Source organism: Quercus suber, unplaced genomic scaffold, assembly GCF_002906115.3.
Source record: "Quercus suber isolate HL8 unplaced genomic scaffold, Cork oak 2.0 scaffold_21, whole genome shotgun sequence".
Classification (NCBI taxonomy): domain Eukaryota; kingdom Viridiplantae; phylum Streptophyta; class Magnoliopsida; order Fagales; family Fagaceae; genus Quercus; species Quercus suber.
In genome coordinates this window covers 2,489,132-2,509,082 of record NW_027069486.1, presented here as the reverse complement: position 1 = coordinate 2,509,082, position 19,951 = coordinate 2,489,132, and the positions used below count along the sequence as shown (strand labels likewise).

The 19,951-nt window shown below is 34.8% G+C and overlaps 2 protein-coding genes and 1 long non-coding RNA gene across 4 annotated transcripts; 2 read left to right on the top strand and 1 right to left on the bottom strand.

Annotated features, from left to right (window-relative positions):
* The first annotated feature begins 564 nt into the window (after positions 1–564).
* Positions 565–3,630, top strand: LOC112013269 (uncharacterized). The gene is made up of 3 exons (XM_065764190.1): positions 565–912; positions 1,205–1,665; positions 2,938–3,630. The coding sequence occupies exons 1-3, from the start codon at positions 748–750 to the stop codon at positions 3,374–3,376; spliced, it is 1,065 nt and encodes a 354-aa protein (XP_065620262.1). The 5' UTR covers positions 565–747; the 3' UTR covers positions 3,377–3,630.
* Positions 3,631–5,147: 1,517 nt separating this feature from the next.
* LOC111990831 (uncharacterized) lies at positions 5,148–7,106 on the bottom strand. 2 transcript variants are annotated; one of them, XR_010625275.1, is made up of 3 exons: positions 6,883–7,106; positions 6,049–6,191; positions 5,148–5,217 (listed from the first exon to the last, which is right to left on the bottom strand). It is a non-coding gene; the product is annotated as an uncharacterized LOC111990831 (long non-coding RNA). The 2 variants fall into 2 exon arrangements; XR_010625277.1 differs by having other exon boundaries at positions 5,154–5,253.
* Positions 7,107–7,170: 64 nt separating this feature from the next.
* On the top strand, positions 7,171–17,827 carry LOC112016844 (DEAD-box ATP-dependent RNA helicase 15-like). Its single transcript, XM_065764235.1, has 18 exons — positions 7,171–7,212; positions 7,866–8,097; positions 8,215–8,333; positions 10,580–10,683; positions 12,006–12,329; positions 12,461–12,644; positions 12,743–12,807; positions 12,886–12,955; positions 13,083–13,167; positions 14,085–15,149; positions 15,262–15,463; positions 15,557–15,743; positions 15,834–15,888; positions 15,998–16,378; positions 16,560–16,685; positions 16,765–17,010; positions 17,110–17,196; positions 17,454–17,827. The coding sequence occupies exons 1-5, from the start codon at positions 7,171–7,173 to the stop codon at positions 12,154–12,156; spliced, it is 648 nt and encodes a 215-aa protein (XP_065620307.1). The 3' UTR covers positions 12,157–12,329; positions 12,461–12,644; positions 12,743–12,807; positions 12,886–12,955; positions 13,083–13,167; positions 14,085–15,149; positions 15,262–15,463; positions 15,557–15,743; positions 15,834–15,888; positions 15,998–16,378; positions 16,560–16,685; positions 16,765–17,010; positions 17,110–17,196; positions 17,454–17,827.
* The last annotated feature ends 2,124 nt before the right edge of the window (positions 17,828–19,951 follow it).

Genomic DNA, 19,951 nt, shown 5'->3' with positions numbered 1-19,951 from the left:
ATTAAAAGTCATATATTACAAAAAAAAAAAATATTGAATATTATATAAATAGTTTTAAAAAGTTGTCTTAAAGTTATGTGATGGAATCATCTCGTGTAAGACCTAATTTTGATTAGATGATTAAAATATCTACGATAAATAATAAAACTTCTTAGAAAAATTAAATTTAAAATTTCTCCTAATTTCTTCTAATAACCAAGCATTTTTATTGAAGAATTGATGAGGTTTGAATGATGGATCATTTTCATCATGAGGTACAGAAAGTTAATCATGATTTCTTATTGCAAAATCGATGAGGTACAATGAACAATGGATCCTTTCATTATAAACTACAGAATGCTAAGCATTTTTCCATTGCAGAATCGCTTAGGTTTGAAGTTTGAACGATGGGTCGTTTGTAATTTGCCAGGTGGAGAGGTAGGGCCAACCAAGTTGAATGAATCCATTGGCTGTGACAAAATGAATCAAAACCAACCTGTAATACCAGCCGACTCAAAAAGAACTGTGCAGTAATTTCTGGAACTTTCCACAGGATTCTCAAACCATCAAACTACCCCTATTATTACTAGTAACAATTCCCACTCATTCCCATTCACGCATGACACAACACCAATATTGCACTATCACTGATTGATTCCTTCATCAAATTCATCAACTAGTAAACATCAACAACCGCTGTACAAGACCAAAGGCAATTAAAAGCTTTGTCCTTTTGAGCTTAGAATCAAGAAGAAGAAGAAGAGAAAGATGGGAGTGGACTATTACAAGATACTTCAGGTTGATAGGAGTGCCAAAGATGATGACTTGAAGAAGGCTTATAGGAAGCTCGCAATGAAATGGCATCCTGATAAGAACCCCAACAACAAGAAAGAAGCTGAAGCCAAGTTCAAACAAATATCTGAAGCCTACGAGGTATGTTTATGCTTCTCCTTCTATTCTTATTTGAAATCTTCTATGTGGTTTTAATTTAAGATTGTTCATCCTGTTGAGTTTTCTGGAATTTCATGGTTTTAGCTTTGCTTTTCATGTTTGTATATCTAAGGTTTTGTTGCAGTGGAAATCTCTGCATCTCTGTGCAATTTTCTTCTTTTAACTTGATTTTTTCCCTCAAGTTTTGATTTTTATGACCACCCATTATCAGAATCGATTAAAAAATTTATGGGTTTTATTTAATTAATTAACTTGTTGATGGGAATTCTTGTAGGTTCTGAGTGATCCCCAGAAGAGAGCAGTGTATGATCAATACGGAGAAGAAGGCCTAAAGGGTCAAGTGCCACCGCCTGATGCTGGTGGACCCGGTGGACCTGGTGGAGCTTCCTTCTTTTCCACAGGTAATGGACCGACAACGTTTCGATTCAATCCTCGAAACGCAGACGACATTTTTGCCGAGTTTTTCGGGTTTTCCGGCCCGTTTGGAGGCATGGGAGGGATGGGAGGTGGTGGTGGTGGTGGAGGCATGAGAGGGTCAAGGTTCTCAAGTGGGTTTTTTGGTGATGATGGGTTTGCATCTTTTGGAGATGGAGGAGGAGGAGGAGGGTTTATGCACCAAGGTGTTCCTAGGAAAGCTCCTCCAATAGAGAGCAGGTTGCCTTGCAGCCTTGAAGAGTTATACAAGGGAGCTACCAAGAAGATGAAGATCTCTAGAGAAATTGCTGACATTAGTGGGTAAGTAGCTTTGCTTCAATGCTTATTTTCTTTTGTCAAATTTTGGTTCTTTCACTTGAGTTTGTGAATTTGATTGGTGAGTGCTACTGTTTGATCAAATTAATGATTGTGTTGCTCTAGTTTTATTAGTTTTTTGCTTGTTTCATCAGAATTTGTTGGTTACAGATTAGCATATGTCTTATTCTGCCATTAGAGAGATCACTTCTTTGAATTTCAAAAGTGGATTTGCACAATTGGTGGTTTATCTAAATTTGTTCATATTAAGAACTAGTTGTTGTATCTGTAATTAGGCAATAGTCCATTAGGACGGTAAAAAGACCATTACCCAATTTTGGAACTTCCAAAACCAGGGGAAGGGTAAATCTAGGATTTTTTTTTTCATTTTTTCCTCTTGGAGTATGTTTTATTCAAACAAGTTCTTTTAAGGTTGTGTTTAGGATATTTTACACTATAGATAAAAATTTAGTAACATCCTTGTTAAATTGCTTGTGTAGATGTAGTTTGTCTTATGACAATGTTGACTCTTCTGTGACATTAATAATCTATATGATGAACAGTTCAGGCCCTAAAATGAATTCAAACCTTGCAAGGTTATGTTATTTTAGTTTATAAATTGTTTGCCTATGAGTCTTGTCTTGTCATAGTGTAGAACTTCACTTAGAAGTAAAGAAAATATTCAACTAGCACTTGGACTGACAAGAAACAAAAGGTTGTTTTTCAAAGTGCAGTAGAAACACAAGTTGGTTTCCTCTTCTTGGTGTGGAAATGGCATGATGTTGTAGTAATGCTTTCTTCATGAAGTGGATATTTGCATCACAAAACCTTAATCTCAAAACTGCCACTTGAGCTGCTAATGTTTGTGAAATTATTGAGAATTGTTCTTTTTTGTGGTAATGTAATCTAAACACATAACTGCTTTCGGGCTGCAAATAAGATGCATGTTGTTACATTATGATATTGAGTTCTCATCTTAAATTCAGATAATTTATCTCAAACTCGCCTCTTGACATTCTCTAGGATCATGAACACTGCACATTGATCATTTTCATGACTGGTGCTGACAATCTAGTTTAGCAGATTCAGTTCTATAAGTGTGGATTTGTGTACAAGAGTTATGATTTTCAAGGGATGTTCTGTAGGAAAAATAATACTAATGAATGCTGAAAATATATGGAGTTACACAGTCTTCAGATACTAATTGCCTTGTGTCTGCATTCTGGTAATGTTGCAATGTTCTGCATAATTTCTGATATCATTCATTCTGTTTTGCAGCAAGACCATTCAAGTGGAAGATATTCTTACCATCGACATAAAGCCTGGTTGGAAGAAGGGCACAAAGATAACCTTCCCAGAGAAAGGGAATGAGCAGCCAAATGTTATACCTGCTGATCTTGTATTTATCATTGATGAGAAGCCCCACAGTGTTTTCACTCGAGATGGAAACGACTTAATTGTCACCCAGAAAATATCCTTGGCGGATGCCTTGACGGGCTACACTGTCCACCTGACTACTCTGGATGGCAGAACTTTAAATATCCCAATCAATAATGTGATTAATCCAAACTATGAGGAGGTTGTTCCAAGGGAAGGAATGCCAATCCAAAAGGACCCAACAAAAAAAGGCAACTTGCGTATCAAATTCAACATCAAGTTCCCTACAAGGCTTGCTTCAGAGCAGAAGGCTGGAATCAAGAAACTTTTGGGTCCATGAGCATGTAATACTCGGAGAAATGTAGCACTTATGTGAATATATATATCTAGGGTCTCTATGATTTACAATCCCAGAATGGGAATGGGGTTTTCAAAACTTTTCAGTTGGTTTTTTTTTTTTTTTTTTTTATACATTTGTAATGGTACTACATAAGTTTTGAATCTTTGATGACTATTCTTGTTTTAGAGTTGAGATTTAACGAATTGATGCTATCAATAATAAAGGTTAGTGTCATCCTTTCTCTTTTCTGAGAATCACATCTGTAATCTAATAGAACAGATTCACATTCATGATGATTCTTGTTTAATTAGCACGAATCAATAAGGCGGTCTAGAAAAGGTTCGGAATAAAAGTTCAATGCCATCTATATATTACTAAAAGCTAAAGCGTAGCGTTAAATACTGCTGCTCTCACGTTGCGTTACATCAGCTGTCACGTCATTTTTTTTTCTTTTCTTTTTTAAAATATAATTTTTCTACAATTTTTAAATAATTTTTACAATTTTCAGCCCTATAAATACAGTCTACTATTTATTTATTTACTTCTACTATTTATTTACATTTCTTCAACCTTTCTCTCTCCCCTACCATTTCATCTCCCACTACTTCTTCAATCTTTCTTCCTTATTTACCTTTTCATCTCCCCACTACCCTCTACATTAATATCATTCTTCCTCTTTCCCTTCATCTTCCTTTATTTTTGTCTCTTCTTATTCACACATTCTTACTATAAATTTGTCACTATCTCTTCTATTCTATGCATAGTTTTCCCTCACAAAAAAAAGGGTTCCCTCTCTCTCTCTCTCTCTCTCANAGTTTTCCCTCACAAAAAAAAGGTTCCCTCTCTCTCAATTTTTTGGTGAATTTTTTTTATTTTTCTTGCATCTCTACTTTAGGTTGATAATTTTTTATATTCTTTAAAACTCTATTTTGGGTTAATGCAATTTAGTTTAGTTTTTTAAATTGTTGTTGTTTTTTTTTTTTTTTTAAATTTTTTTATTCTCTTTGAATGTTAAATGTTATCCTATTGTGTTCTAAAGAATTAAATATAGCATATGAAAATATAATATTATTCTATTATATAGCATGATTTGGATAATTTGGTATTTATTCTGTTACATAGCATGATTTTTTATAGTGCTCAATTTAGATGTTAAACTATGAGACTTTACTAATTTTTGTTTATTTTCTAATCATTAGTAGTGGACAAAGTACTCTTAATAGTTATACTAGAAGTACTTTATAATGTCATTTATTTAAAGAAAAGCAAAGGTTAGCCAAACAAAAATAATCGGATAGGTGACAAATTTTAACTTTTGCAATTTTATTTTAATTATTATTATTTTATTACAATGCATGTATAGAAATTTAATTCTTAGATTTTGCTAATAATTGTTTATTTAATAATATGTTTGAGCGGCCGAAATTATAATTTCTACAAAGAAAATAACCTTAATAGATTATCAAAAACAAAATTTTATCCTAATATTGGTTATATCATTGTTAAGTTTTATTAATTTTTTTTAGTTTATGTTTTTTTGGTGTTTTGGATTGATCATATATTACATTTATGATTGTTCTTATAATAAATAAAAATATAATTACGAAATACATTACTCATTATTAGATTAGTTTAAATTGTAAATTTTTTTTTAATAAAATCACCATAAAAATAATTATCACGCGCAACGCGCGGGTTCGCGGCTAGTAATGTTAACAATGGAAAGCAAACGTGTTTTATAAGCCTTTTGAAAATGGAAGATATTTAACATACCTGGTATGCTGACTCCCTTGTATGACACAGAACAATTGCAGAAACTTGGCAGCAACAGGTTCAATTTGCTGCAATGTTGACAGAACAAAAACAGCAGTTTTTACCTTTCAACAAAAATAAAAATAAATTAGGGAGCATAAACCCAAAAAATAGTAACAAGTAAACTTGGATCCTACAGGAAAAAGTCACATAGGCTAAGGTACAAAACAGGTGAAATAACTGTTTATATAAAATACACAGAACTGAACTCAAATAAACACCAAATTAAAGAGACCAATATGCTGGCCAAAATAGAACGGGAAATATTTCATTCAGACCAACAGTATTCACTGGAATAGAAATTACAATAAAAGAGACCCAAGTCAACATATTTCTCTCTTACACAGTAAAAAATATGTTTAGGGAAAGAAAAGGAAATCCATAATTCATCTACAGAAAATCGATATATGAATGGCATACAAGAGTACAACAAAAAGCTAGAATCCCTATAGGAGTGCTGCTAAAGCATAATTCATGCCGACCACAAGATATTTGAAAAAACAAATCTCATATTGTTTGCCAAAGCATAATTCATGCAGAAATACAGGGTCACAAGTCACTGAATATTTGATAACAAGCTCTGAATAATTAGATTTGTCGTCAGCCAACCACTAATCCCTTTTAACTTTTTATCCGAATTTTCCTTAAACTAGCAAAGGTTATAACTTATAAGGTTATTAGACGATATAGCTTCATCAACAAAAATAGTTGAGAAAATGCTTAGATAGCTTGCCTTCAGAGCACATTTTAATACTCCCCAACGTCATGAGGCTTAGCCCCTCTAACTTTGGCAAAGGTATTAGATTTCAGTGTCCATATTACCAGCCACTTGAAAACCATGAATAAGTTAGAATCATTACCAGCCACTTCAAAATCAACCAAATCTGGACTCTCCAGGCTTATTGGCATTAGAAAAGTTGAATTGTTGCTGCTTTTATTGCGCTGAAAGTAACTATATGACAGATAATTGTTGCTGCTTCCAGCCTTTTCGTAGCATCATCATCTTCATGAAAGTAACAAGTGAAAATGAGTTAGAGCGACATTACTTTAAGATCCTTTGTTATAGATTTTCAAAATTTAGTTGTGTGGTTTGCACTTAAACCTATTTTAAACTATGACATTCTTAATTCGTAAAAGGTTATTTTGAAACTGCATTTCATCAGGGAACTAAGTTTTTGTTCCATAGAAGAAAATGGAATAAATGATATGTTTCAATGACGTGTTTCTGCACATACCCACAACACATTAGTTGAAGATATATTAGTTCACTTGATCAAAGGGAAACTTGTTTTTATAAACACAATTCCTTGAATCATTTTTGCAAAACTAACCATTAAGAATTTAACTAATTTTTTTTCTTTAAAATTGTCTTTTGTTCCAAAAAAAGAAACTCTGAAAGCAGTCCTGACCTTTGTTGGATTATAGGAGTCATTCTCCAACAAAAAGATGGTCCATGATATAGAATTGAATCTCTCCTCAGACCTTTATGCTCTAGATATCTCATAATTATAACGCATAGTAATAAGTTGAAGTTATATAAATGAGGAGGAAGTACACTATTCTAGGGTAATATTTGAGCATGAATATCCTTAATTTGATCAGAGAATATAATGAACTAACCATCAGAACAAAGAATGCTTTTTAGTTGCTCATAAATTTAAAATAAACTTTGCAAAAGGTATCAATGGAGTTACCTTTTTTGGACCTTAGGTTGTCTCGTATAACGAGGAGAGAGGTCTTGCATGCTCTTCGTCAGATGCCTCGAGCCCAACCTTGTGTCCATGTTGTGTGCCCCCGTCCCACAAGGAGGTGGCTTTCATATGTGTTTTGGCCGACCTTCTGCCATTGCAGGTAACCCAACAGGCTGCTCAGCCTGAATATGGGTGGGTCAATGGCTGAAGAAGGGGCAATAGATGTACTGTGGAGGGTGGTCCTGCTGCATCTCAGCTGGGGTTGGATGAAGACCTGGGTCAAAGGATGGAATGGGTGACAACTCAGGAAATGATTGTGGGAGGTGGACGAATGTCAGACCCATGACAAGGATGTGGCGTGGGTGGAAAAATTTAAAAAAAAAAAAAAAACAACAACAATTTAAAAAACTAAACTAAATTGCATTAACCCAAAATAGAGTTTTAAAGAATATAAAAAATTATCAACCTAAAGTAGAGATGCAAGAAAAATAAAAAAAATTCACCAAAAAATTGAGAGAGAGGGAACCTTTTTTTTGTGAGGGAAAACTATGCATAGAATAGAAGAGATAGTGACAAATTTATAGTAAGAATGTGTGAATAAGAAGAGACAAAAACAAAGAAAGATGAAGGGAAAGAGGAAGAATGATATTAATGTAGAGGGTAGTGGGAAGATGAAAAGGTAAATGAGGGAGAAAGATTGAAGAAGTAGTGGGGAGATGAAATGGTAAGGGAGAGAGAAAGGTTGAAGAAGTGTAAATAAGTAGTAGAAGTAAGTAAATAAATAGTGGGCTGCATTTATAGGGCTGAAAATTGTAAAAATTATTTTAAAATTGTAAGAAAATTATATTTAAAAAAAAAAAAAATAACGTGGTAGCTGATATGGCGCAACGTGAGAGCAGCAGCATTAAACGCTACGCTTCAGCTTTTAGTAATATATAGATTAGTTTCTCTAGTCCCTCGTATTTTTTTCATTTAAAACTCTGTAGATTTGTCATAAGTTTGAGAGATTCAGCACATACTTGCCTGATCTAAAGGTTGCTGTCTTCTACGGTGGTGTCAACGTCAAAGTTCACAAGGATTTGCTGAAAAATGAATGCCTTCATATTGTTGTTGGAACGCCTGGAAGAATATTGGCACTGGCAAGAGAGAAGGACCTTTCTTTGAAGAACCTGAGGCATTTTATTCTGGATGAATGTGACAAGATGCTTGACTCACTTGGTATAAGACATAACCACCCTCTAACCTTGATTTGATTAAATTGATTGTTTCAATGTCAAGTTTGTCTGGTATTAATGGGATTAACTTTAATCATTGTATGATTTATACTTTATGCAGACATGAGGAGGGATGTTCAGGAGATCTTCAAGATGACTCCTCATGATAAACAAGTAATGATGTTTTCTGCAACACTCAGCAAAGAAATCCGCCAAGTTTGCAAGAGATTTATGCAAGAAGTAATGTTCCATGGCCAGTACTACTTGAATTTAGAAGTCTATTTTTCATTATGCCCACTTTCTCTGAGAGTGAAGTTATAGAAATTAGAAGTTTGGTGGTTCCGTCACTGTTAGCTTGTTATTGGCGTTGTGTTATATCCAGTCATTTTATGGGGAGGTTTGAGTAACAAGGTGGCAAATGTTTAGGTGGTCCCAAAATCACATGGGATTAGTGTCTTTTTGTTTTGCACTTATTTTTCGTACGCTTATAATCTTTGTACTTTATGAGTATGGGTGTTGGGTGTGTGCTTTGACTTTCAAGTGAGGGGGATAGAGGAGGATGGTTATCTTCGTGGATTTTGCTGTCAATTTCGCAGTAGATTTCTGTGAATGCCAATGGAAAAAGTGGAAATCGTTTAGGGAAAGTCAGTAGAACTGAATCCAGCCACTGGGGGTATAAGCTACAACAACAACAACAAAGCCTTAGTCCCAAATTTTGAGGTTGGCTATGGATCCTCAACAGATAAGCACAAGGGTATAAGTCTATTTTACCATTTTCTTTATGAATTTTTAGGGAATCTTACTGCCCGTTGGAGATTTTGAATGACATGTTCCCTTTTTTATTTGCATATGCATATTATGACATGTTGATCTGTGGAGATATGATAGTAGTTGTCTTTGGTGGGTGCTATCACTTTTTTGGTTGAACCATTATGTAGGGTTTGTAAGAAAATTAATTTTCCATGGTTGGAGTTTTGTTATGAAAGTATTAAAGAAATACTCAAAACTAGTTATGAACTGTTTATGATTTGCCTCTCCACTGAGTTGCAGTCTCAAAGAAAGTAGAGTTTCTATTACCAGCGCTAAGTCATCTAGTTAAAAGGAATTTTGTGGTCAAGTAAGCTGTCTGAGTTCAAAACTTTTTTCCGATCACTAGATGAGCTTATCATTTTGGAAAATAAATGCCGCCAACCACCAGCAGAAGCTGTCGGCTTGGTCATTTTTTGTTGATTTGGTTGGCTTTTTGTACAACCCTAATAGGCACTTCATAGTGCATTATGATTAAAGAATGATAATAACACTGTTCAAGCCATCAAAGAAGCCAACATTTTATGCCTTTTGTGACTGTTAAAATGTTTTGGGTCAAATATCTGAAGACATCCAATCTGTACATCATTGGGTTGAGCTTGTAAACTTAAATATTCTTTATATTGTTAAGCATTCAACAACTACTTTATATTGTTAAGCATCCAATCAAGGTTTTAAACCTTGATTCCATGTTCTTCTTCATTAACCATGTCATTATGTAGGATATGGCGGCCCATTCAGCCTGTGACTTTGGTGGGGGCAAAGCTGAAAAGAAGGCCCTAGCCAAGTATAGACAAGCAATTTGGCAAGGAAGGGTCCTTAACTCCTAGTTCACAAATGAAGAGTTGAGGAATCAGGGTCGTTGCCCCTTGACTCCAGCAAAAATTTGGATTGCTTCTTGCAGCTTTGGGCTTTGACAACAATACTAGGCTCTGTCTTGCCTCCCACAAGGTTTATCATGTCTCAACTATTTTCTTGTCTACGCCACTTTTTGAGAAGTGAAATATATCTTTTTGCTCCTAGAGTTTTGATCTGTGAAATGGTTATGTTTCACAAGGTATTTGGTGGAGAAGCTAGGATTTCAAGTTTGAAAAAGTTGTTCCCACTGATGGAAACGTTGTGGTCGTTGAGAAGTTGAGATTGAGTTTCGCATTGACGTGGCTTCTTCATTATAAATACGCTTGTCTTTTGCACCTATTTCAGTGGAGTTCTTGCCTTATAGGAACTTGGATTGTGAAAATCTTAGTCAAATATCAATGTCTTGTCTTGACTTTCCCATGTGATTGGATGGTTCATTTTCAATATTGTTTTTTGATAAGTAGGGAGAGGTTTTTACTAAATTTTTACTAAATTATGAATAAAATATTTGCACCTGTTAACGAACCTTAGGCTCTTGATTGCTTAATTTTTATCAAAATTGCCTTCTTCTTTTATTTGGAAAATGCTCCTTGTTTTGTTACTATTTGTTTTTTTTAAGATTATAGAATGTGTCTCATCTTCTGGGAATGAATTTTGGCAAGAAGTTATTTATTTGATGCTTGTGGTGCCAGGTACTAGCTGATAGGATTAATCTTCCATGTATGCTGGTTATTATTTGTCTTTTTAAGATTATAGAATGTGTCTCATCTTATGGGAAAGAATTTGGCAAGAAGTTATTTATTTTATGCTTGTGGTGCCAGGTACTAGCTGATAGGATTAATCTTCCATGTATGCTGGTCAAAGGAAGCTACTACACTGGCAGTGATGATGGAGCTGTGAACTTCATCAAAATTGATGATGGAAGGTGATAACCTCCAGTCATGATGTTTCAATTCTTCAAATATAAAATTTTCTGAGGATTAAGATAAAGTTTTTTTTGTGTGTGTTTTTGTGTGTGTGTGTGTGTGTGTGTGTGTTGTGGGAACTTTAAATTGGTATCACATGTGTTATGCATGTTTTGTTTTTTGTTATTACATTTTTGTTATAGTAGTTAAACCCATAACGCTGTGTCAAACTTGAACAAGAGTGACTGTGTAAGGTGCAGGTAAAATCTTTAGGGTGGTTTTGGGGGGGTTGTACCTCGGACAAGGGATTAAGCCCATGTTCATTGGGGTGGGGGTGGCAAAGGGGTTACAGGCGTGTGACTGCTACTCTCTATTTTGTACCCAATTGTGCTTTAGGGTCAAAACAGAAAAAAAAAAAAAAAAATAAAATCAATAAATAAATAAAAACATCTAGATTTTGGATAGTAGCTGCACACCTTTTAGGATGGTCCCTTCAAAATTACTATTGACATTACTTCTTTGATACATGCTGCTGCTGTTTCTCATACGGTACAAAGCACCAATAAATATTTATGGCAAAGTTACATTCATCTGCCAATTGTATATTTTTACTGCAGTGATTCGGGTTCAGATTTTTGACTCTTCTTAAGTTGTTCGATTTGAACTTTTGATTTCAAAAGGTGTATGCTCTATGTTTTCTATTTTCCTGAGAAATTGGGATATGGCAATTTTTTAGACATCAGATGAAGTAGGAAACTTTATAATGATAAATTACCACTTGTTCCAAAATTATAAGCTGTTAGGAAATAGTAAATTAAATCATTATTCTAACCTCCTTCTCACATCTTAGGACCAAGCTCTACTACCATAATAAATTTCCATTTGTTCTAAAAGTTTTAGTTGTTTGGAAAGAATGAATTTAATCATTTAACCATTAAGAACTCGTTAGGACTGAAATTTGCCAGGGTATCTACACTATTTTTTCTCTTGCTAGTTCTTCAAATTGCTTTTGCTAAACTTTAGTAGATTCATTTGTAAAACACAGAATTTCATTGTCATTAACTGAAGCCATTGAATTGAAGTTGAAAAAACATGCGCCAAAAGTTACTGAAGGTGTTCTCTTGCAATAATTTTCTAACTTAATCAGAAGTTTAAGAGAATTTTTTACAAATTTAATGTGCCATATATTCTTAATGATGCCATATATATATATATATATATATTTTCGGGTGTTCACTAGCAATGTCTTTCCAGGACAATTGAGATGATTAATGATGCTTGGGTTCTGATGGAACCATATTTGTGGAGTGAATATTATAACCTCTCAAGTCTACTTTCACAGGAGGCCAAAATTGGATTTCTCAAATCCTTTGTTTGCTATTCACCTGAAGCAAGTGGTGACTCATTTCGCTGTTGCATATCAGTCAGAAATATCAGTTTGCATTCATCTAGTCGACCAAGGAAGACTGTTTCTCTACATGAGGGTACTTTAAAGAAGTCTTTTGAAAGTTGTGGTCAAATATTGCGTAATCTGGATGAGTCAAAGAAGTGGTTTGTTCACCAACTGACCCTAAGTACTTTGTTAGTAGTGAGCAACTACGTTCCTGAGTCAGTCTCATTAACAATAGAAAGTGGTGGGGTTACTCGTACTGCAATCCTTTCAGAGGTTTGTGATGTAATATCTTGTAGCTTATGTATCTTAGTTTGAGTATGGAGTCCTGTACTGCCTTATATTTTCTTTACGTTTATTGAGCATGGTGATTACTCTAATAAATTTTGTGTCTCCATCTTTAATAGGTGGGAACTTCCTTTCATCATATTGATCCTTCACATGACCTGGGTCTGGAAATCCATATGCACGGATTGAAACCAGTAGATTTGAAGTTCCATCGTACTGAAAAATTTTGTGCAATGGCTAAGTTCAGTGGGTCCAAGTTTTCACTGTCTGAAACCGTGACCTTTTATCCAGATGTGTCAAATGGTAGTTGATATAATCTGCCAAGTTTCCAACACAACGTTTCTAGTCTTGTTTTCCATTTTCATTGACATTGTTTTTTCCATTTAAATTGGCTATTGCAGCTCAGACAGAATATAGCTTCAGCCACCTCAGCCATCACATCTATTTTTGGGCAATGAAAAGAAAGGTATTAATCAATATACACGCTTATTGGCAGATTATATGCTTTATTATGTATTGATTTTGATAAACTGCTTAATGCAAGAACAATCAAACTGTGAGCATTTGCCTTTTACCCTAGAAGAAAACATCGTGTAGTTGAAGAAGTGGTAGAGGTAATCAGAATTTACAATGCTGCATTTAAATCCTTTGAAGCATGTAGCATATTAGCCCTTATGGTGAACTGAGTCAAACAGTTCAAGTAGCATAATTGTAAGTGTTGATTAAGTTTCTTATATGCAGGAAATTTAGGAAGCTGCTGAGAAAGGAGAACTCAATGAAGTTGTCGTAATTATCATTTTATAGCCTTGATGTAGCTAGACAGGATGTAAGTTGGTCTTTTGTTGTCTTTAAGTTTTGTTCTTTTCCTCTTATGCAATGTTGTTAGTATCAAGAATGTAAATGCTTGTAATCACTGATTACTGTGATGTTCAAATTTAATGGCTGCCGCTATAAATTTATCTGTAGGTGTAGGAGTATTTATTGCTTTTCAGCATCAGTTTCTCTAAGTCTCAATATTTTGTACTAAAGGCCTATACTTCTTTTGCTTGATAGAGAGACAAGGAATAAGTCAGTTTGAGAGAGACATTGTTTACATGCTTTTCTAGACTTCTTTTGCTTGATAGAGACAAGCTCCATATTCTTGGACCTCATAGGTAGGGTCCAAGGGAACTGATGAAAAGGCTGATGAGGTTCTATAGTAGGATATTTTGGATTGTTGGACACCAGAAAATCACTATCGATGGACTGCATCTAAATGGTAACCATTTCTAGATGTAGACCACCAATAGTGATTATCTGGAGTCCAACAATCCAGAATATCTGACTTTAGAACCTCATTAGCCGTTTCATCAGTTCCCTTGGACCCTACCTATGAGGTCCAAGAATATGGAGCTTCAAGGTGCTGAAGGTGTAGAAACAGCTCTACAGTTGGCAAGGAAATGGGGTGAGTAGAAGATAAAAATTCCCAAAGTTGAGGGGACAGCCAGATAGGGAAATGCATTAATGAAAGAATAATTTAAATCAAGTTGAAGGAGTGAAATAAGTTGAGGGAGGCCTAAAACAATATGGATAGATTTAGCTAAGGTTGTTGTAGTAAACGTACCTTCATTTTAACTGAAGGAGATTCAGCTAAGGTTGTTGCAGTAAGTTGTCATGTCGTTGTGCACAAAGTATTTTAGCATTAAAGTTAGCTCTATTGCGTTTCACTTCGTATGATTTTTGACGTTATTCATTCTTTTACAGTTGGCTGGGCTTGCTGCTATGGGTCGAGATTACTATGGTGTGTTCCCATTGAGGGGTAAAGCTGTGTTTAACGGCCATGGCATATCAATATAAAATGAAGGAAAGCTGTGTTTTTTTTTTTTTTTTACTTTTTATTTTGATTCTTAGTGGGAAAGATTCAAGACCCATAATTTATTTTTTGTCAAAGATTTTATTTGTTCAGAAAGTTTGACCCAGAATTCAGTGGACCTAGAAGAACTGAAGGAACTATCACTAAATTTTACCTTTGGCTTAGAACTGAGTTGGCTCAGCTGAGTCACTGTACAATTATTAGTTGGACATTTCTTTTTCATTGTTTTGTTTTTCTGCCACTGGCGTAGGGGCCAAATGGCACACTCGTTAACCCTTCAAGGGAGTGGTCAGGCTTCACATTCTGAGAGTGTCATTCATTTTGGCAAACTGCATAAAATAGTCGTAAAAAAGAAGAAGCAAAAAAAGTATATTAAAATTTAGCTCAATATTATTGGAAGGATTATAGAAAGGCATTTTTATTAATTCATTTTAGGGGGAAAAAAACATTAAACCGTAGAAGAAGTTTTGTTTCCTATTCTATCAGAAATTGGCAATGGTTTTAGCTCAAGTAAAACCTCCTCACCTTATAAGTTCTAGGTGGAAGGTATGGCCTTGGGTTCAAGACCCATTGTGTGCATGTGTTACTTACCAATAAAAAAATAAATAAATGGTGATTGTTTTAGCTTGTTACATAAATTATGCCTAAGCACATTGACCGTGTACAACCTCTCTTCATTGGGACACAATTATCATTTTATACCATGCTTGAGATGAACGTGCCTTGTGTCACTGTGTAAAGCCGATTCTAGTTCAAGATGCAGTTTTTGTGAATAATCTTATTATTACATTTTGAATTTACTAATGATCTGTTTGATTTCAAGGAGGAAAAGATGATGCAAGTGCTAGGTATGTCTATACGCGGCTTTCTCCAATCACGCGGTTTCTGTTCCATACAGATGATGATGACCTTCTTGACTACCTGAATGAAGATGGGCAATCAATTGAACGAACTTGGTATGTTTCTCCCCAGTCTTCTATCTATTTCGTAGAAGGGATTTTAGCATTTTGTATGAAGAACTCCTATGTATAAATAAGGCTTATACTTTACTTTTTTTGGTTATTTTAGGTACATGCTAATTATACCAACAGTTCTTGCCAATGTTAGTGAAGGAATTGGGACTGGTTGGAGCTCTTACAATTATTACAACCCAAAGAGACATAATAGCAAATGTTAGGCGCTTGTTGAATGGTGATGCTATGGAGCCTATGGATCCATGGTATAAATGGTTTAAAGGAACTATTGAGAATGCAAAGATCCCTTCATTGAGGTAAATTTGCTCAAGTCCTTGAGAATTATGTTATCCACCACAATGTGAATTAGACTGTACCCAGTTTCTCATGAAAAGTAATGCTGGCTGCAGGATGTTGATATGATTTGTGATGACGTAACAGTAGAGTTTGACGTCTTCTTGACCCCTGAGAACTTGATTAGGGTCACTGAAGAGGGTTTGCTGAAGAAATTTAAACTAACCACTACAATTAGCACAACTAATATGCACCTATTTGACCCAAGAGGCATGATTAAGAAGTATGACAACCCGGAGCAAAGTATGTGACAGAAATTGGAGTTCTTTTCATTGATTTTCCAATATAATTTCCATGATAACGCACTTACTGTTTGTGATTTTCCTCCTGCAGTTCTTGAAGATATCTTTCTCCCCATTTAGGACTCCAATTTTATGAGAAAAGGAAGGTGAGCTCACTTACGCTTATAGTAAAAGAGTAGAATTGATAGTCAATAATTAAAAGAAGCCATTTCTTAGGGAAACAATTATTAATTGCAATTTTTGTATTTTGTGCAGAAATTCACATAGAACAAACGTGAAATGGAGTTGTTGAAGTTGGAAAACAACGTTAGGTTTATCCTTGCAGTTGTGAAGGGAGAGATCATTGTAAGTAATAGGAAGAGAGCTGATCTGTATGTTGAGCTGCAAACAAAAGGTTTCACTCCTTTTCCAAAGAAAGCTAAAGCTGTTGAGCCAGAAGTTGCTGCTGCAACTGATGATACAGAAGAAACAGAAGTTCAGAAAGAAAATGAGAGGCAAAGCAAGGGATGAAGCTGCTATGGTCTCTACTAGACAAGCATGTGCTTACAACCCACGGAAGAACAACAATAAGAAGGCAAATAATGCAGAATCTGTTGCAGAAGCTGTCTCATCATCTATGGCTGCATTGGTGGATTGGTAACTGTCAAACATTTGTATGTTTATTATAACTTATTGTTTTGTTTGAGAAATTGTGTTTCTATTATTCTTCATAAAATCAATTCGAAGAGAACAAAATACTGTAATGTTCAAAGGAGGTTAAAAATTTTCCATGTTACAAGGATTTGGGTCGCTTTGCTAAAAATTTTCCATTTTCCAGCTTGAAGCACGGTCTTGAAGGCAAAGATTTGGGTCGCTCTGCTGGGTGAGCTAAGGGAAAACCTAAGATAGAAGTCTATGACAAGGATCGAAAGAGGGAGCTGGTGAATTGATTAATGCTGCCAAGGTCTGAGATTTGTATTTTATGTGACGTGTAATATTCCCCCTTGGTTTTAGGTGTTCACAAGCTTTTCTTTTGTATGTAGAGTTATAATCCTTCAGTGGATTTGTTCTTGTGCAAACCTAAAATGCTGTTGCTGACAATGAGGAGGAAAAAGTCACAAAGAAGAGGAAAGCAGAGAAAGCAGCAGAGGAGGCTCTTGCTACCGTTGAAGATAAGAAGGAGAAGACAGAGCGAAGAAAGCTGATGAGGGGGACAACGGAAATGACCGTGCCGAAGCAGAACATGAAGAGAAAGCGAAGAAGAAAAAGATAAGAAAGAGAAGAAATAGGTCCGACACTTTGGTTATTTTACAATGATCACTTTCATTAATTTGTTAACAATTTAGGTTCATGCTGACTTAGAATTACTTGGGTTTTCCCTTTGTTAGGTTTTAGAAGTCCGTCCTGTGATTTCTTTCCTAATGCACATTTTACTGCTTGGCAGCTTCTTATTTTTGTGGCATATACAGCAAAAGGTCCGACACTTGCTTTCTTTGTTCATTTTATATTCCCTTGCCGGTTTATATTTATAGAAATCGGTATGACCATATGTAAGTTTAGGTTTCTGCTTGTCACTGCACATTGTGGAATAGGTTTGTGGCTGCTGAATATTTATTCGTCAGCCATGTAGAATTACACAACTGTGTTGCTTCAGATGTTGTTCATGGTTTATTAATTCTTCATCATTGTAATCCATGGCCTTTGAAACATTTTGTGGTCTGCATTTTTGCAGGGACTGGGCTGGCTGGAATGAGACAGAGGGACTTGATTAAATGGTATGTGGCTCAGCAGAATGAGAAAAATAACTACTGGGCTGGTTGGGCTGGCTGCTGCTGCAATAGGCGAATCATTTTTGTAATTTGTTGTAACTTATGTCAGTGGTGCATCTCCTTGAGTCTTAATCTATTTCGTTGTGAAATTGTTGAGTTTCAAGCTGTTAAATTGTAACAATTTTTTTGTTTTGTTTGCTGAAGTGTTAATTGTAACAGTTTCTTCAATCTTTTAGTACTATAAGCACCTATGTGGGAACCTCAATGTAGGAAAAAGTTGGTATTTGATTAAAGTAAAATGCTTCAATTAAGCATAAAGCGACACCTAATTAACTCACTTGGCCCTTTGAGTTGGATGTCATAATATATGCAGGTCATGAAATTCCTCAACACTTTGGTGAAATGGAAGAAGGGAAGAAGCTAAATGCACTATAGATTCGAAGAGGGGCATGTAGTAATTTACTTTATAGTATAGGCATTATTTCTAAATTTTATGCTTGCATTGTGGGTTTGAATAGACTAAATTGGGTCAAATGGAAAAAAGTGGACCAAATGGAGAGAATATGACCAAATAGGAACAAGGTAAACCGAATAGGACTGAAGTGGACAGACTGGACCGAATAGGACCAATGTAGACTGAATAAGACATAATGGACAATATGTACCAAATAAGACCAAATGGTCTGAATAGGACTAAAGTGGATCAAAGTGAATAGATTGGATTGAATAGGACAAAATAGAACCAAACTACACTTAATAGACTGAATAGAACCAAAGTGGATAGAATTGACCGAAGAGGACAACATAGGACCAATGTGGACCGAATAGAGCCAATGTGGACTGAATGGACCGAATTAGTTCGAAGTAGATAGAATAAGGGCCAATGTGAACTGAAAGGACCAAATTAAACAGAAGTTAATTAAATAAGACCGAATGACCCGAATTGGACCAAATTGGACTGAAGATGACAACATGGACCAAATAGAACCAATATGGACTAAATAAGACTTTTCAATATTTATCTTTTTTATTGCATTTTTAGGGCTCATATTTCTAATTTCTAATGTCTATTTTAGTTTTTTTTTAAAAAAAAACTCAAAACTAAAGAGTTTTGCCCAAATTTAATAAAATTTCATACGTTTTAACTCAAAAATGAAGAGGAAAAAAAAAAGTTTTTTTGAGCTAAACATGAAAAGAAAACTAACAAAAATAATCAATTTAAGGCCCAATTAGTCTAAAATGGACTAAAGAAGGACCGAACTTGACTGAGTGGACCAAAATAGACCTAATTGGACCAAATTAAAATTATTTAATTTTTAGAGAAAACAAATTATCTTCAAAAAAATTATAAATTATATTACAATACAAAATAATAATTTATTCTCATATATCACGTGGATGAACAACTAGTTTTGAAAACAAAACTTGACAAAACACACGACTACATAAGAATTATATCAAACAAGGCAAGACACTGGTAAAGCAATTTCCTGACAAGTTTACAATCTATGAAGCAATGATTTATTACGATTTTGGAAATTGAAAATGCATGTAGAAAAATATTAATACAATATCAAAGTTAGGTCATATCATGGGGTTGTGAATTGCTATTAACATCATCATCTTGTATGTTTTGGCCTAAGATAGCAATGTCACCACCTATTACAACATCCCGAACGAACAATCCTTCAAAAAAATTCCAAGCATTGACCAGAACCTCTCTGAATAATACCGTACCACTTTAAATTTGATGTATTTTGCCTGTATCCAAGTCAAACCCACGATGCATAACTCATCACACACCCAATATGCAAAAGACAAGAAACAGATAATAGAATAAAAGGTTCTGTAATTGGTTCACATGTAACAAATTTAAATTTCTAATAAACCTTATAGTACTTGATAGACCACCCACTTGCATTGCCCGTCAAATTGTGCTTCCATGACTCGTACTCAGGCATGGTAAAAAATGATAATTATGTCCCATTTTTGTGAGTTGCCTGCAAAGATGATAAATGATTATTTTCCCCGAAGAAACATTCCACTTATAGTGAAGTTGTGCTAATATTTGAAATAATTAACTGAAAAGACCAACCTTCACAATAGGAGTGGTAAACTCAATTAAAGTATAAGCCTGGAACTTTTAACTGTGATGGCCAATAAGAAAGAATAAAATTGATCCTGTTGCACTTTGATGTGGGAATCATCATGAACCTGTACAAGAATTATAGTTACAATTTTATATTGGTTGAAGGCTGTCCATGTGCCTTGTAGAGAGAATTGTAAGCATAAAACAAGAACAAAACAATAAGAGAATTTTAAGGCGCACCTGATCAGTCATTATCATCAAATGACCATATCTCAAAGATTTTACATTGGTGTATTCTTTATGCTGCTGAAGTCCAACAATCTGCTTTACGTACTAAATTTCTTTATTCTCAGTGAGCTGTTTAGCGGTGGC

Excerpts from the sequence above, each read along its gene's own strand:
- LOC112013269 (XM_065764190.1), top strand. The coding sequence starts at position 748 with ATGGGAGTGGACTATTACAAGATACTTCAGGTTGATAGGAGTGCCAAA. Across the intron at positions 913-1,204 it reads AAATATCTGAAGCCTACGAG|GTTCTGAGTGATCCCCAGAA; the intron begins GTATGTTTATGC and ends GAATTCTTGTAG. Across the intron at positions 1,666-2,937 it reads GAAATTGCTGACATTAGTGG|CAAGACCATTCAAGTGGAAG; the intron begins GTAAGTAGCTTT and ends TCTGTTTTGCAG.
- LOC112016844 (XM_065764235.1), top strand. The coding sequence starts at position 7,171 with ATGGGTGACAACTCAGGAAATGATTGTGGGAGGTGGACGAAT. Across the intron at positions 8,098-8,214 it reads CAAGATGCTTGACTCACTTG|ACATGAGGAGGGATGTTCAG; the intron begins GTATAAGACATA and ends TACTTTATGCAG. Across the intron at positions 10,684-12,005 it reads ATCAAAATTGATGATGGAAG|GAGGCCAAAATTGGATTTCT; the intron begins GTGATAACCTCC and ends CTACTTTCACAG.